General features: G+C 34.0%; 1 protein-coding gene across 1 annotated transcript; it reads left to right on the top strand.

The window, feature by feature from the left end:
• The first annotated feature begins 436 nt into the window (after positions 1–436).
• LOC111877761 (bifunctional aspartokinase/homoserine dehydrogenase, chloroplastic) lies at positions 437–8,127 on the top strand. The gene is made up of 19 exons (XM_023874273.2): positions 437–594; positions 688–849; positions 1,321–1,391; positions 1,483–1,857; positions 1,941–2,029; positions 3,114–3,417; positions 3,495–3,547; positions 3,963–4,177; positions 4,253–4,340; positions 4,412–4,525; positions 4,612–4,710; positions 4,818–5,012; positions 5,972–6,054; positions 6,134–6,359; positions 6,443–6,588; positions 6,675–6,810; positions 6,900–6,983; positions 7,497–7,589; positions 7,712–8,127. The coding sequence occupies exons 2-19, from the start codon at positions 707–709 to the stop codon at positions 7,958–7,960; spliced, it is 2,763 nt and encodes a 920-aa protein (XP_023730041.1). The 5' UTR covers positions 437–594; positions 688–706; the 3' UTR covers positions 7,961–8,127.
• The last annotated feature ends 4,432 nt before the right edge of the window (positions 8,128–12,559 follow it).

Genomic DNA, 12,559 nt, shown 5'->3' with positions numbered 1-12,559 from the left:
TTAAGGAAGAAAGTGGAAGAACGAGGTTTGTGAGGAAGAAGAAGTGTCGGGTTTAAAAATAATTAAATTTCTAAATACAATTTATATTTAATAAAGGGTATAATTGTCAAATAAGTATCAAGTTATGTGGATGAATAAAAAATCAGTGGAAGAATCACCTCCCTTAACGAAAAATCTTGGAGGAGTTAGTCTAATGGACCACCGGTTAAACTTTTGGAAACCAAAGTGATGAGCGATGTCAAAAAAAAAAAAACTTGGACTACAAATGTAAAGTGGACCAAACCGAAGGGGACAAAACGGTAACTTACTCATACAGAAATTCAAATCTTGTACGTGTCACAGCACATGTTCAATGTTTTTATTCATTTCAGGAAATAAAAATTGTGGTGTTTGATGAACTCTGGTAAGACATAATCTGGTCCCTTGATTATTACATTTGTGACCCTCTTATTTATGTGAGACAAAGACATAAGATAACTGGAGGCTGGATAAGCAGTATTTTTATAGAAGTTTTAGGGTTTATATGTAAGATCAGCAATCGGCTTTTTGCTGCTCACTCGCCGTCTTCCTCTGGTCGGGCTTCTGTTAGTAGCTGTAAGTGCATTCTGAAAATCTACAACATCAATCTAACAATCGCCAAACAATACCTTACTGATTCACCTCCACCTTCTTATCTTCTTGTTACAGTTTTGGTTGTTGAGAAAGAATGGCATTCTCGACTCCAATTTCATCATCATATTTACCTAGAGTCTACTCGCAGTTATCAGCACATGAAACAACCTCAGAGACAAATTCTAGGGTTTGCTTATCGAATGCATCCTCTCTCCTTCAACGCACTTTGACTTACAAGTAAGTATTTCACTTATGACTTTGTTATTTGATAGGTGTTTCTCGGTTAAAATTATCTTACTGCATAATTGCAACCAAAGAACCAGTTACATAGGTGTTTCTCGGTTAAAATTATGCATGTAACCTTTTGAAAAAACGACCTATTCATATCCCTTAGGTGTATACCATTCTCTTAAGGCTACTTTTGGAAGTTGCATCACAAACCAATGCATATTTTCAAGTGTTCATTGTTCTTGAAATGAGTATAATCTCAATTCTCAAAGTAATTAAGGTTGTTTCTACATATGTGAGTTTTTTGCCTCTTTGAGACATGCTTTCGCAACAGATTTTGTTGCACTTATTAATATACTATTCTTCAACCTCTTTCTGAGTGTTTATATAATCTATACACACTTTCTTTTTCACTTCCCTTTGAACTCCTCTTTAGCTGCTGTTAAAGTTCTAAAGTTATGCATGTAACTTGCAATTCAGAGCAGGTTTTCCTTCACATTTGGAAAGAAGAGAGTCCTTCAACTTCAAAGTTTCTGCTTCGGTGACAACAGGTCCACCTTTCATTCACCTTTTTCTCACATGTTTTCTGCTATTCTTTTTCGCCTATTTCATTTGTTCTTTTTCCTCTTATCATTTTATCAGATGTTTCAACAACCGAACTCCCTGTCACACCTTCAGTTGTCAAGGGTGACACTTGGTCAATCCATAAATTTGGTGGCACATGTGTGGGAACTTCTGAAAGAATCTATAATGTTGCCAAGATTGTTACAGAAGATAATTCTGAAAGAAAGCTGGTTGTTGTGTCTGCAATGTCTAAAGTTACAGATATGATGTATGATCTTATTGAAAAAGCACAATCACGTGATGATTCATATGAATTGGCACTTGATGCTGTTTTTGAAAAACACAAGGCAACTGCACTTGATCTGCTTGATGGGGAGGAGCTTGCTAGTTTCTTGTCTATTTTGAGCATTGACATCAGTAATCTCAAAGCAATGCTACGTGCTATTTATATAGGTTTTTACTTTTTTTTTTTAACCTGTTTTGCTAATTTCCTTTCTTTTATGTGTTTAAGTAATTATTTTCTTTTTTTCATTCAGCTGGACATGTGACAGAATCTTTTTCCGATTTTGTTGTTGGTCATGGAGAGTTATGGTCTGCTCAGATATTGTCATCTGTCCTCAGAAAGGTGTGGTTTTTTTTCTGTTGAATATACTTGAAATATAAGTGGAATGAATGTAATAAGAACTGAATAATTTCTAAATTTTCACTTATAGCTTATGTTTTTATTATATATAGGGATAATTACAAAAATGACCAAAATGGGTTGGCCAATATAAAACATGACCTCTTATTTCAAAGAGTCATTTGTGGAATTTTAAAAATTTGCGAAATTACTTTTACTTACAAAAGCTACAAGATCCTTTTTTTAGAAAAAATGTTTTCGATTTTTATTTTGTGAAATGGCATTACCAATTTGTAAAATATGATACATTTCATAAAATATCATTCTTTAAATTTTCTTTTAAAATCTTCGTGTTATTTATTTTTTTTGTGGTGGGGACCATTTATAAAAGGGTTAATCTCGTAAAATACTTTATATTTTGTTTTTTTTTTTCCGGTTTAAACCTCACATTTATTTTTTGCCTGAAAAGGACCTTGTATTTTTTCATTTTTTTTTTCCAAAAAAACCCTCAAGTTTGTCTATTTTTTTCCAAAAAAAACCCTCAAGATTCTAATTGCTTCCAAATAAATCCTCAATTTTTCTCAAAAAAACCAGCTCATTTTACATTTTTTTGGAAAAAAATAACTAAAAGGCTAGATCAGGAAAAATGCAAGGTCTTTTTCAGGCAATTTTTTTTATGAGGTTTAATCCGGAAAAAAACACAAAATATAAGGTTTTTTATGAGATTAACCCTTTATAAAATGATTTCTCAATTCACAAAATCTATAATCGAAATGAGTTGCTGTAAGGGTCAAAAAGGTGGTAAATTTGTTAAAGAAACCCTACGATTTTGGTCATTTCTGTGATTATCGCCTATAAAAAGGGCATTTTGGTCTTTCAATAAAAGTAGAAAAAATAATTGAATTCCTTCCGTCCACCCCTTGGAATGTTCAAATCCATCAGCCATGGAATTTGAAGGAAATCAACAGAACTGATTTCCATCCATTCGGCCATGGAATGGAATCTTGAATTCCATTTCCATAATTCCATCAAAATCTCTATTTTTTTTTTTTTAAAAAAAAAAAATATTTGTTTCTTCCTCTATCAGGGTGGGGTGGATTGTAACTGGATGGACACACGGGATGTCCTGATTGTGACACCTGCTGGATCTAATCAAGTTGACCCTGATTACACTGAGTCAGAAAAAAGACTTGAGAAGTGGCTTTCACAAAATCCTTCAAAGGCAGTTGTTGCTACTGGTTTTATAGCTAGCACCCCTCAAAATATCCCCACAACTTTAAAAAGAGATGGAAGTGATTTCTCTGCTGCTATCATGGGTGCTTTATTTAGGGCTCGCCAGGTCACCATTTGGACAGATGTTGATGGTGTCTACAGTGCAGACCCTAGAAAAGGTGCAGAATCTTTTTACCTTTTTATTCAGATTAACTTGAAATCTTTCTCAACAACAAACAAACAAAATCTTTTGCAGTTAGTGAGGCTGTGATCTTGAATAACTTGTCTTATCAAGAGGCATGGGAAATGGTAAAAACTTATTCTTCTCTTTTTGGGTCTTCTTAGAAGCTGTTTCTTTTTAACTTAATGAGTTAAGCACAAAATCTGGCTTAATGTATTAAGACACCAATTATGTGCTTCCAATATCATCATGTTAAAGTTGATCTAAAAGTAAAATGGTCATTTGATATTTTAGAGGTGTTTCATTTAAAAATAACTTATTGACTTTTTGAAAAGTCAATAAGTTAAAAAAGTGTTTGGCAAAATGAAAAGAACTTTAAAAATAACTTGTTCAAAAAGGAGATTTCAATAACTTTTCAAAACTCCTTATATAACAGTTTTTACCATAAAAACTAATCATTCAGTCACTTTATACATACATGACTTAATGTGAAAAAAAAGACAAAACTGCCCCTTGATTTTGTTTATAACTTGGATGATGCAGTCATATTTTGGGGCAAATGTTTTACATCCAAGAACTATAATTCCAGTGATGAGATATGACATTCCCATTGTTATAAGAAACATCTTCAACCTCTCTGCACCTGGAACAAAGATTTCAAGATCACCTGTTAATGAAATTGAAGACAAAAAGAATTTGGTAACATATGTAAAAGGCTTTGCAACCATTGACAATTTGGCCCTTGTCAATGTTGAGGGGTGAGTTTTTCTTGCATTTTCTTTCTGTCAACTTTATCATTATTTATTTATTTATTTATTTATTTATTGCATCAGAACTGGAATGGCTGGTGTTCCGGGTACAGCAAGTGCCATTTTTGGTGCTGTAAAAGATGTTGGAGCTAATGTCATCATGATTTCTCAGGTATTTTATATATCACTTTACTAAAAACATAACAAGGGTAATTTGGTCCTTTTTTTATTGTTTAATTTCAGGCTAGCAGTGAACATTCTGTCTGCTTTGCTGTTCCTGAGAAGGAAGTGAAAGCAGTTGCAGAGGCATTAGAGGCCAGATTTCGTCAAGCTTTAAGTGCAGGGCGTCTTTCTCAGGTGTTGACTTTTTTGTTGACCTTTTTATAAAAAAAAAACTTTCAACTACTTTTTTACATAAGATGTTAATTACATTTTTGGGACAGGTGGCAGTGATTCCAAACTGTAGCATTCTTGCAGCAGTTGGCCAGAAAATGGCAAGTACTCCAGGTGTCAGTGCAACTCTATTCAATGCACTTGCAAAGGTAAAACACCTTTTTTTAATTTAAGACACACACACACATATCATATGACATGTTATTTATTTGTTAAATGTTAATTATAATAATTTGTAACTTTTGTTGAAATTCAGGCTAATATTAATGTGAGAGCTATAGCACAAGGGTGCTCTGAGTACAACATCACTGTAGTTGTGAAAAAGGAAGATTGTGTAAGAGCCTTAAGAGCAGTTCATTCAAGATTCTATCTTTCAAAAACATCAATAGCTGTGGGTATTATTGGGCCTGGGCTTATTGGTGCTACTTTACTTAATCAGCTTAGAGAACAGGTATATTTTAGCATTTTATATTTATTATCTTAATTTTAAGTGCTTAGCATTGCTTTTTTCATTCTGAAAACAATCAAAGAGCTTCTTACTTATCATGAGAGCTTTTTCAACAAAAGTTTTTTTTTTTTTTTTTTTTTTTTTTTTTTTTTTTTAAATTAGATTGTAAATTTGAAAGCTGGGCCAAGTTTTACCCTTTTAGTTTAGTGTTAATCTAAAAAAAGACCTTATATTGTGTTTGTGTGTGTGTTTTCGGATTAAAGCTTAATTTTTTTTTTGGCCTGAAAAAAACCTTGTATTTTTCATTTTTTCGGAAAAGCCCTCAACTCTGTATTTTTTTTTTTCCAAAAAAACCTTTGACCTTCTAAATGCTTCCAAATAAACCCTCTACTTTTTTAGTTTTTCTTGAAAAAACCCTCACGTTTTACAATTTTTTGGCAAAAAACGACTAAAAGAGCCAAATCAGGAAAAATGAAAAAAATACAAAGTTTTTTTCAGTAATTTTTTTTTTGAGGTTTAATCCGGAAAAAACACAAAATATAAGGTCTTTTTTGAAATTAATCCTTTAGTTTATTAATTAAAATAGAATAGAAGTTGTTATTTTGTTTAACATAGTGTCAAATAGATATATTAGATATTCTGAAATGTAAAAAATGTATTTTTAACGTTTAGATAAATGTAAAGAAGAGAAAATTTGAAATTTGACGACACTTTGAAATATATTAATATTAAAAATTAAAATTCTTGTAGCACTCATTTATAATTCTAAATTAATGAATTTAAAAACATTTGTCATTCTAATATTTTGGTCCTATAAATAAACTACCACTGCATAATTAAAAAAAATTATACACTATTTAGTTATTTAAATTATATTGATTTGTACTGAAAAAGCGTTACTATAGTAGAAATCTGCTGAGTTGGCGCTGATGTGGCACATTTATAACATACATCTTTTGCAGGCAGCAGTGCTGAAGGAAAAATCCAACACAGATTTACGTGTGATGGGTATCCTTGGATCTAAGAAAATGCTGCTGAGTGACACGTAAGTTTCATTTGATTAAAAAATTCATTAATCATTATATATTAATAATTTTTAAAATTTAAATTTGATAATAATGTAGGGGTATTGACCTTTCTACATGGAAAGAAGCTCACAAGGAGAAAGGAGAAAAAGCTGATTTAGAAAAATTTGCTCAACATGTTCATGGAAATCACTTTATTCCTAACACAGTAATTGTAGATTGTACAGCAAGTACTGATGTAGCAGATCACTACCATGACTGGTTGCGAGAAGGAATCCACGTCATCACCCCAAATAAGAAGGCTAATTCCGGACCACTTGATAAGGTATCAATATAACTATGGAATGTAATCACTCATTCCATTCCATTGTTAATGAAGGTTTGGTTTGTATTATTATTAAATGGCAGTATTTGAAGCTGAGAGCTCTTCAAAGGCAATCATTTACTCATTACTTTTATGAAGCCACTGTTGGAGCTGGTCTTCCAATCATGCATACTTTACGAGATTTACTTCAAACAGGGGATAAGATTATACGCATTGAAGGAATTTTCAGGTCAATTCTCTTTCTTATTTATATGTTAAAAGACCATTATACCCTCCGTTATATTTTTAATAATACATTTATTTATGTGATTGCAGTGGGACATTGAGTTATATATTCAACAATTTTGTTGATGCAAGAGCCTTTAGTGAAGTAGTGATGGAGGCAAAAGCAGCAGGTTACACTGAGCCTGACCCCAGGGATGATCTTGCTGGGACAGATGTTGCCAGAAAGGTATTTATTTATTTATTTATTTATTTTTTATACAAATATATAAATGAAAATTTGGTATTTTAAATTATAATGGTGAACCAATATTGCAGGTGATCATTCTTGCTAGAGAATGTGGTTTAAATCTTGAACTTTCAGATATCCCTGTTCAGAGCCTTGTGCCAGATCCATTAAAGGTGAGAATTTAATTTAATTACCTTTTTTTTTTTTTTTTTTTTTTTTTTACAAAAAAACCATTAATGTTTAAAAACACACACATCAAGCCTGTGATTGTTTGAAAAAAAGGATAATATACTCTGCATAAAAGCAAACAATTGAAAATAATGGTAAGAGAAAAAAATTTGTAAGTAAATCACCCAAGGGGCAAAGTAGTCATTTTATCTGAAACGGATTAAAAACATCATAAATAAGGACAGTTATTGCTAAAGAACAAACACCTTAACAGAAGGACCAAAAATATAAATAAATAATAGTGTAAATTATTACACTTTTGCCTCCTGTCTTTGTTTCATGTTACAAAAATGGTCCATCTAACCTTTTTTTTTTTTCATCCCTAATAAGTATATATATGATCTGCAAACCTGTCTAAAAAAAGCATGATTTGTGAAATGACGAATTTACCCTCATTTTACATTTTGGAAGCTTTAAGCAAAAGCATAAATGTAAAAAACTTTTTTGTTGAGTGTCAGGCAACTGCATCAGTGGATGAGTTTTTGCAGCAGCTACCATCTTTCGACACAGACATAGCTGAAAAACAACAAGCTGCAGAGGAAGCAGGAGAAGTCAGTAGCTTTTCCTTTATATGTTGTATAACTAACTGTATTTATACACTGATACTGATACTGATACTGATACTGATACTGATACTGATACTGATACTGATACTGATACTGGGTTTTGTCAGGTGCTGAGATACGTTGGGGTTGTGGATGTAACGAACCAAAAAGGAGTAGTGGAGTTAAGAAGATACAAGAAAAAACATCCGTTTGCACAGCTTTCGGGTTCTGACAACATCATTGCTTTTACAACAGAAAGGTACAACAAACAGCCTTTGATTGTGCGGGGCCCGGGTGCTGGAGCTGAAGTTACAGCAGGTGGAGTTTTTAGTGACCTGTTACGCCTCGCATCAAATCTTGGTGCCCCTTCATGTTAAGCTTTTTTTTTTTTGAATTTTGGTTATATATTATAATAAGGGGAATCCACTATCCAGCCTAGTTTCATCTACAATAAGGTGTTTAATGATTTTAGTTTAGGTGGAAAACTCACTGTTGTAATGGTGTTTTTTTGTTTTACTGAAAACAAATTGTCACATTAGGTGAACGTGGGGCCTATACATATACCGCTGATTAGGTTTCATTTAGATAAATAAGGCGTATGGGAGATTGGGTGAATTTATGCTCACATGATAGACAATGTTTATAGGGCTTATGGGAGATGATGATAATATGTTTTAATATAATGAATCATAACTAAAATAAAGAGGAGGTGGATGATATTTTTGTCTTTATAATAAAAATACGAAATGAAGCATAAAACCTTGATCTTTTAATCAATGAATAACCAATTTGTCTTGACTTTTAATCAATAAATTAATACAAAATCGCCGCCTTACATCACGCCTTGAAAAACGTCATGGCTCGCCATAACTCGTTAAGCTTGAGGCTTGGCATTGCCACCACGCCACGTCTCACGCCTTTTAGAACCTTGGATACATGTGAATACACAAAAAATGAAAAACACATAATGGTCTCACTTCGTGAATAATTACTGAAAATTTAAGATATATATATATATATATATATATATATATATATATATATATATATATATATATATATATATATATATATATATATATATATATATATATATATATAGTAATAATCACATGTGTGTGTTAAATAATAAATAATTAAGTATATTATACATATTAATCACCGAGTTGACCGAATTTCACAACACTACTCAGTTCGTAAGGGGCCGATCAGAGAGTACTCGGGATTACTCGCCTCGGCAAGGGGGGGAGTAGCGAGTACTCGGAGGAGTAATCGGCCAACTCGGTGAGTTTTACAACACTGCCTAATGCCAGTAAAGTCCTTAAATTTTCAAAAATTTTAGGATTTACCCTTACATTGATTGTTATTTTGATTTTGATTATTATTATTATTATTATTATTATTATTATTATTTAAGGGCATAAATGGTATTTTACTTTATTTAAAAATTCAAGATTTCATGAAATCTGATATGTTTACTTTACTTTTCTTGTAAAAGTAAACATAAAAGTTTACTATCACGATCATTGAATTGTTATAAAAAAAAATCCGAATTGCACATTACACGCATCAACAAAGCGACATATATGTAAAAATATAGAAACGTGGTGAGGTAACTAATAGTTATACCTTAACAATGGTGAAATAATTAGGCTTCTTTCCACTTAACACAACCAAATACCTGAAGGCTCCCATATCCACATATTACCTTACCTCAAGCCCTACGCATAGATGATGCCGAAAGTTATTAACAATTCAACATGTAAAAGCATAAAAAAATCAAAATCAACATACTGTAAACATGCCTAGTGTTTTTACCTAGGTTCTAAAGCTTTTAAGCCAAATTCCAATCAGAAAAGGGCCTTACTGTTTTTACCCACCCTCTATCTATCTTTTTCTCATATTTTTTTCCCTGATTTTTTCTCTTGTTCCCAGCTTTCCGTTCTTAACATGGGAAACACGGATTGTGAGCTTCATGCAATATAGCTTCCTATATATTTCATAATAAAACAAATAAAAGAGTTTATTTGTCATATGTATTATAAAACTATGTATGCATATATTTGCGTATTTAACACTTACAAGATTGTGAGCTTCATATGATAGCTAGATAAAACCACAACCAGGACACTCACATTGCACCTCATTAACTTAGCAAAACTCCTACCAGCTTCAAATACAAAAATCACCAGGACTATAAATGAACTATTTTCGAGCCATAAGTGTAACGCCCGGTTCCTGGTATGTATTTGATTCACAATTTGTTCATTTTTGTATAGAAACTCGACGAGTTGGAAGCCCCAAACTCGTCAAGTAGGGATGGATTGGGACGCGGGGTAAGAAGTCTACTTGACGACTTGAGAAGCCTCAACTCGACGAGTAGGCCTGGAAGAATGAAATCCTAATTTTCAGAGTTTTGCATCCTATTTAAACACCTTAACCCCCATAAGCTGGCCTCATCTACATCCTCCTTTATCCCAAACCCTAGCCACGAAACCCTAATTCACTTTTGAGAAGTTTTGAGCCATTTTTGTGCATTATTTGTGATTTTGAAGAAGAAGATACTTGAAGAAGGAGCAAGGACATGTAAGAGAAGAGTAGATCCAGAAGTTGAGCTTCATTTCTAGTTCATTTGAGGTATCAAGCTTCTACCTTGCCTATTGTATGTTTAGATCTAGTTTTTAGGAGGTTTTCTCCATGTTTTGGTCCAAGAATGTTGGTCTTTGGGATTTGGACATCCCATGTGGGCAAACTCTTTAGATCTAGGGTCTTTAAGGGACTTCATGGCATAAAAGTGCCAACTTTATGGCCATGGAAGTCCCATGCAACTTGTGGACCATCTTTTTGGCCCTTTTGAGCCAAGTAGTCTATGTATGCAAGTAAAGATAAGAACTTTACGTGACCAAACTGTCCCTAGAGTCCAAATCTATGATCCCTCGGCTTAACTTGAAGTTTTGATGACTTTTGGAGTTGAATCTAAGCCATTTTGAGTTAGGGCTATAGTTCATTTATTATAGGATGGGTCTTAATGGGTAGAGTCGAAAACTTTACCCTCCTATATGTGTATTCAACTCAGATATGAAATATGGGACTTAGATTCGAAGAATAATGGATTAATATATTAAGAAAGCCTAAAAGACTGAAGAGCTCGACGAGTTCATAGAGGAACTCGACGAGTTGGGTCGAAATGTCCCGATTTTGTTAATAGGAGGAACTCGACGAGTTCGTGAAGGAACTCGACGAGTTGGATCGCGATTCCAAGGTTTTATGGTTTAAGGAACTCGACGAGTTGATGGGCCAACTCGGCGAGTTGAGTCAACCCAGAATGTTGACTTTGAATTTGACCTTGATCAAAGTTGACCCTTAAGGGGTCATGAGTATGGAAGGATAATTAAAGGAAATGTTTTATGTGTAGGAGTTTGAGTACGGTTAATTTCAGAGCCAAAGTTTTTGCATCCACTTCCAGTTATCGAGGTGAGTTACCTTCCAGAAAAGTGGGTCGAAGGTCACAATGTCAGCCCACTAGTAGGAGTTGATTGTTAGATGATTGTCTTTGTGATAATTATCTGGTATGCCACTATCTGCTATGTTTTATGTGCTAGTATGGTATGATGTTATGTGATAGTGGTAGTAGGGGGAATAGTCCTCGTATCCGGTCAAAAGGACCGGAGGGGTAGGCCAGCACCCAAATATTCTAGGCAGTATGTGATTTATGCTTTTATATGCTAGTATGTTATGTGGTAGTGGTAGGGGTGAAATAGTCCTTGTAACCGGTTGAAAGGACAGAAGGGGTAGGCCAGTACCCGGATATGCTAGGCAGTTATCGGTTGAAAGGACCGAAGGGGCAGGCCAACACCCATATATGCTAAGCAGTATCCGGTTGAAAGAGACCGAAAGGGTAAGCCAACACCCAGATGTGCTAGACAATATGTTTGTTGTATGGTATGTGGTGTGATGGGGGAACTCACTAAGCTTCATGCTTACGGTTTACAGTTTTGGTTTCAGGTACTTCCTCTTCGAAGGGAAAAGAGCCGGTTTGACTGCAGCGCATCTGTGACAACAGTCAAATTTAGGTCAAAAATAAATTGATCAATAATCGTGATTGGGATGAACCAAGTGGTAGAGATTGTAACAAGGTTTCCAAAAATATAAATAACACTGAAATCCGAGTTATAACGAAAAAGTTATGACCAATCGAAGATCCGCGACAAAACCAACAAAACACTTTTCAATGTAAAATGTGAATTTTCGATAAAAGGCTTTTTAGCCTTAACAATCTAAATGAAAGTTGTAGAATATGTTAAACCGAGAACTTTCAAAAAAAGAATGTAAAAATCCGACTTCGTATGAGGAGGTTATGATTTTTATAAGTTTCGGTTTAACAGTAGACAACTAAAAATTCAAAATATAAATAGATCGAGATTTAGCCGACACAACTTAAACGAGACTTGAAGGTCTCATCAAAAGTAGTACAACGGTAAAAAGACAGACGAAAACGGATGTCGGATGAAGAAATTATGAATTTTTAACGGATTTCCTGTCCCGGTCTGTTAAAAATAATAATATTAAAAATAAAATCGAAATTAGCCGACAAAGTCTAAATGAAAGTCGTAGAGTATAATTTTACCTACGCGTGCATATAAAGAACGTCAAAAACGGAGTTCGTATGTGAAAGTTATGAATTTCACAAATTTTTGGCACAAAAATCAAAAAATGTTGAAAACCGGAAAAAATCGCATGGTCACCCTTCTGCCACGACACCTCACATGCGTGTCAGACATGTGTTCGCTTCTGATTGGACCGAAGTTACTAATGGCAGCTTCTGATTGGACCGAAGTTTGGCCCAGTAGCGATCCGACACGCGCCTCGCACCGTGGTTGCTGACTCCTCCTCCCCCTCGCATGCGAAGCTGCCACCTGCCTTCTCCCTCGCCATCTGTCCGAACACGCATCGCACCCTCCTTGCTTCGGATCTGA

This window comes from Lactuca sativa, chromosome 4, assembly GCF_002870075.4.
Source record: "Lactuca sativa cultivar Salinas chromosome 4, Lsat_Salinas_v11, whole genome shotgun sequence".
Classification (NCBI taxonomy): domain Eukaryota; kingdom Viridiplantae; phylum Streptophyta; class Magnoliopsida; order Asterales; family Asteraceae; genus Lactuca; species Lactuca sativa.
The sequence above is the reverse complement of the archived record's forward strand: the minus strand, read 5'-3'. Positions and strand labels throughout refer to the sequence as shown.

Excerpts from the sequence above, each read along its gene's own strand:
- LOC111877761 (XM_023874273.2), top strand. The coding sequence starts at position 707 with ATGGCATTCTCGACTCCAATTTCATCATCATATTTACCTAGAGTCTAC. Across the intron at positions 850-1,320 it reads CAACGCACTTTGACTTACAA|AGCAGGTTTTCCTTCACATT; the intron begins GTAAGTATTTCA and ends CTTGCAATTCAG. Across the intron at positions 1,392-1,482 it reads TTCTGCTTCGGTGACAACAG|ATGTTTCAACAACCGAACTC; the intron begins GTCCACCTTTCA and ends TCATTTTATCAG.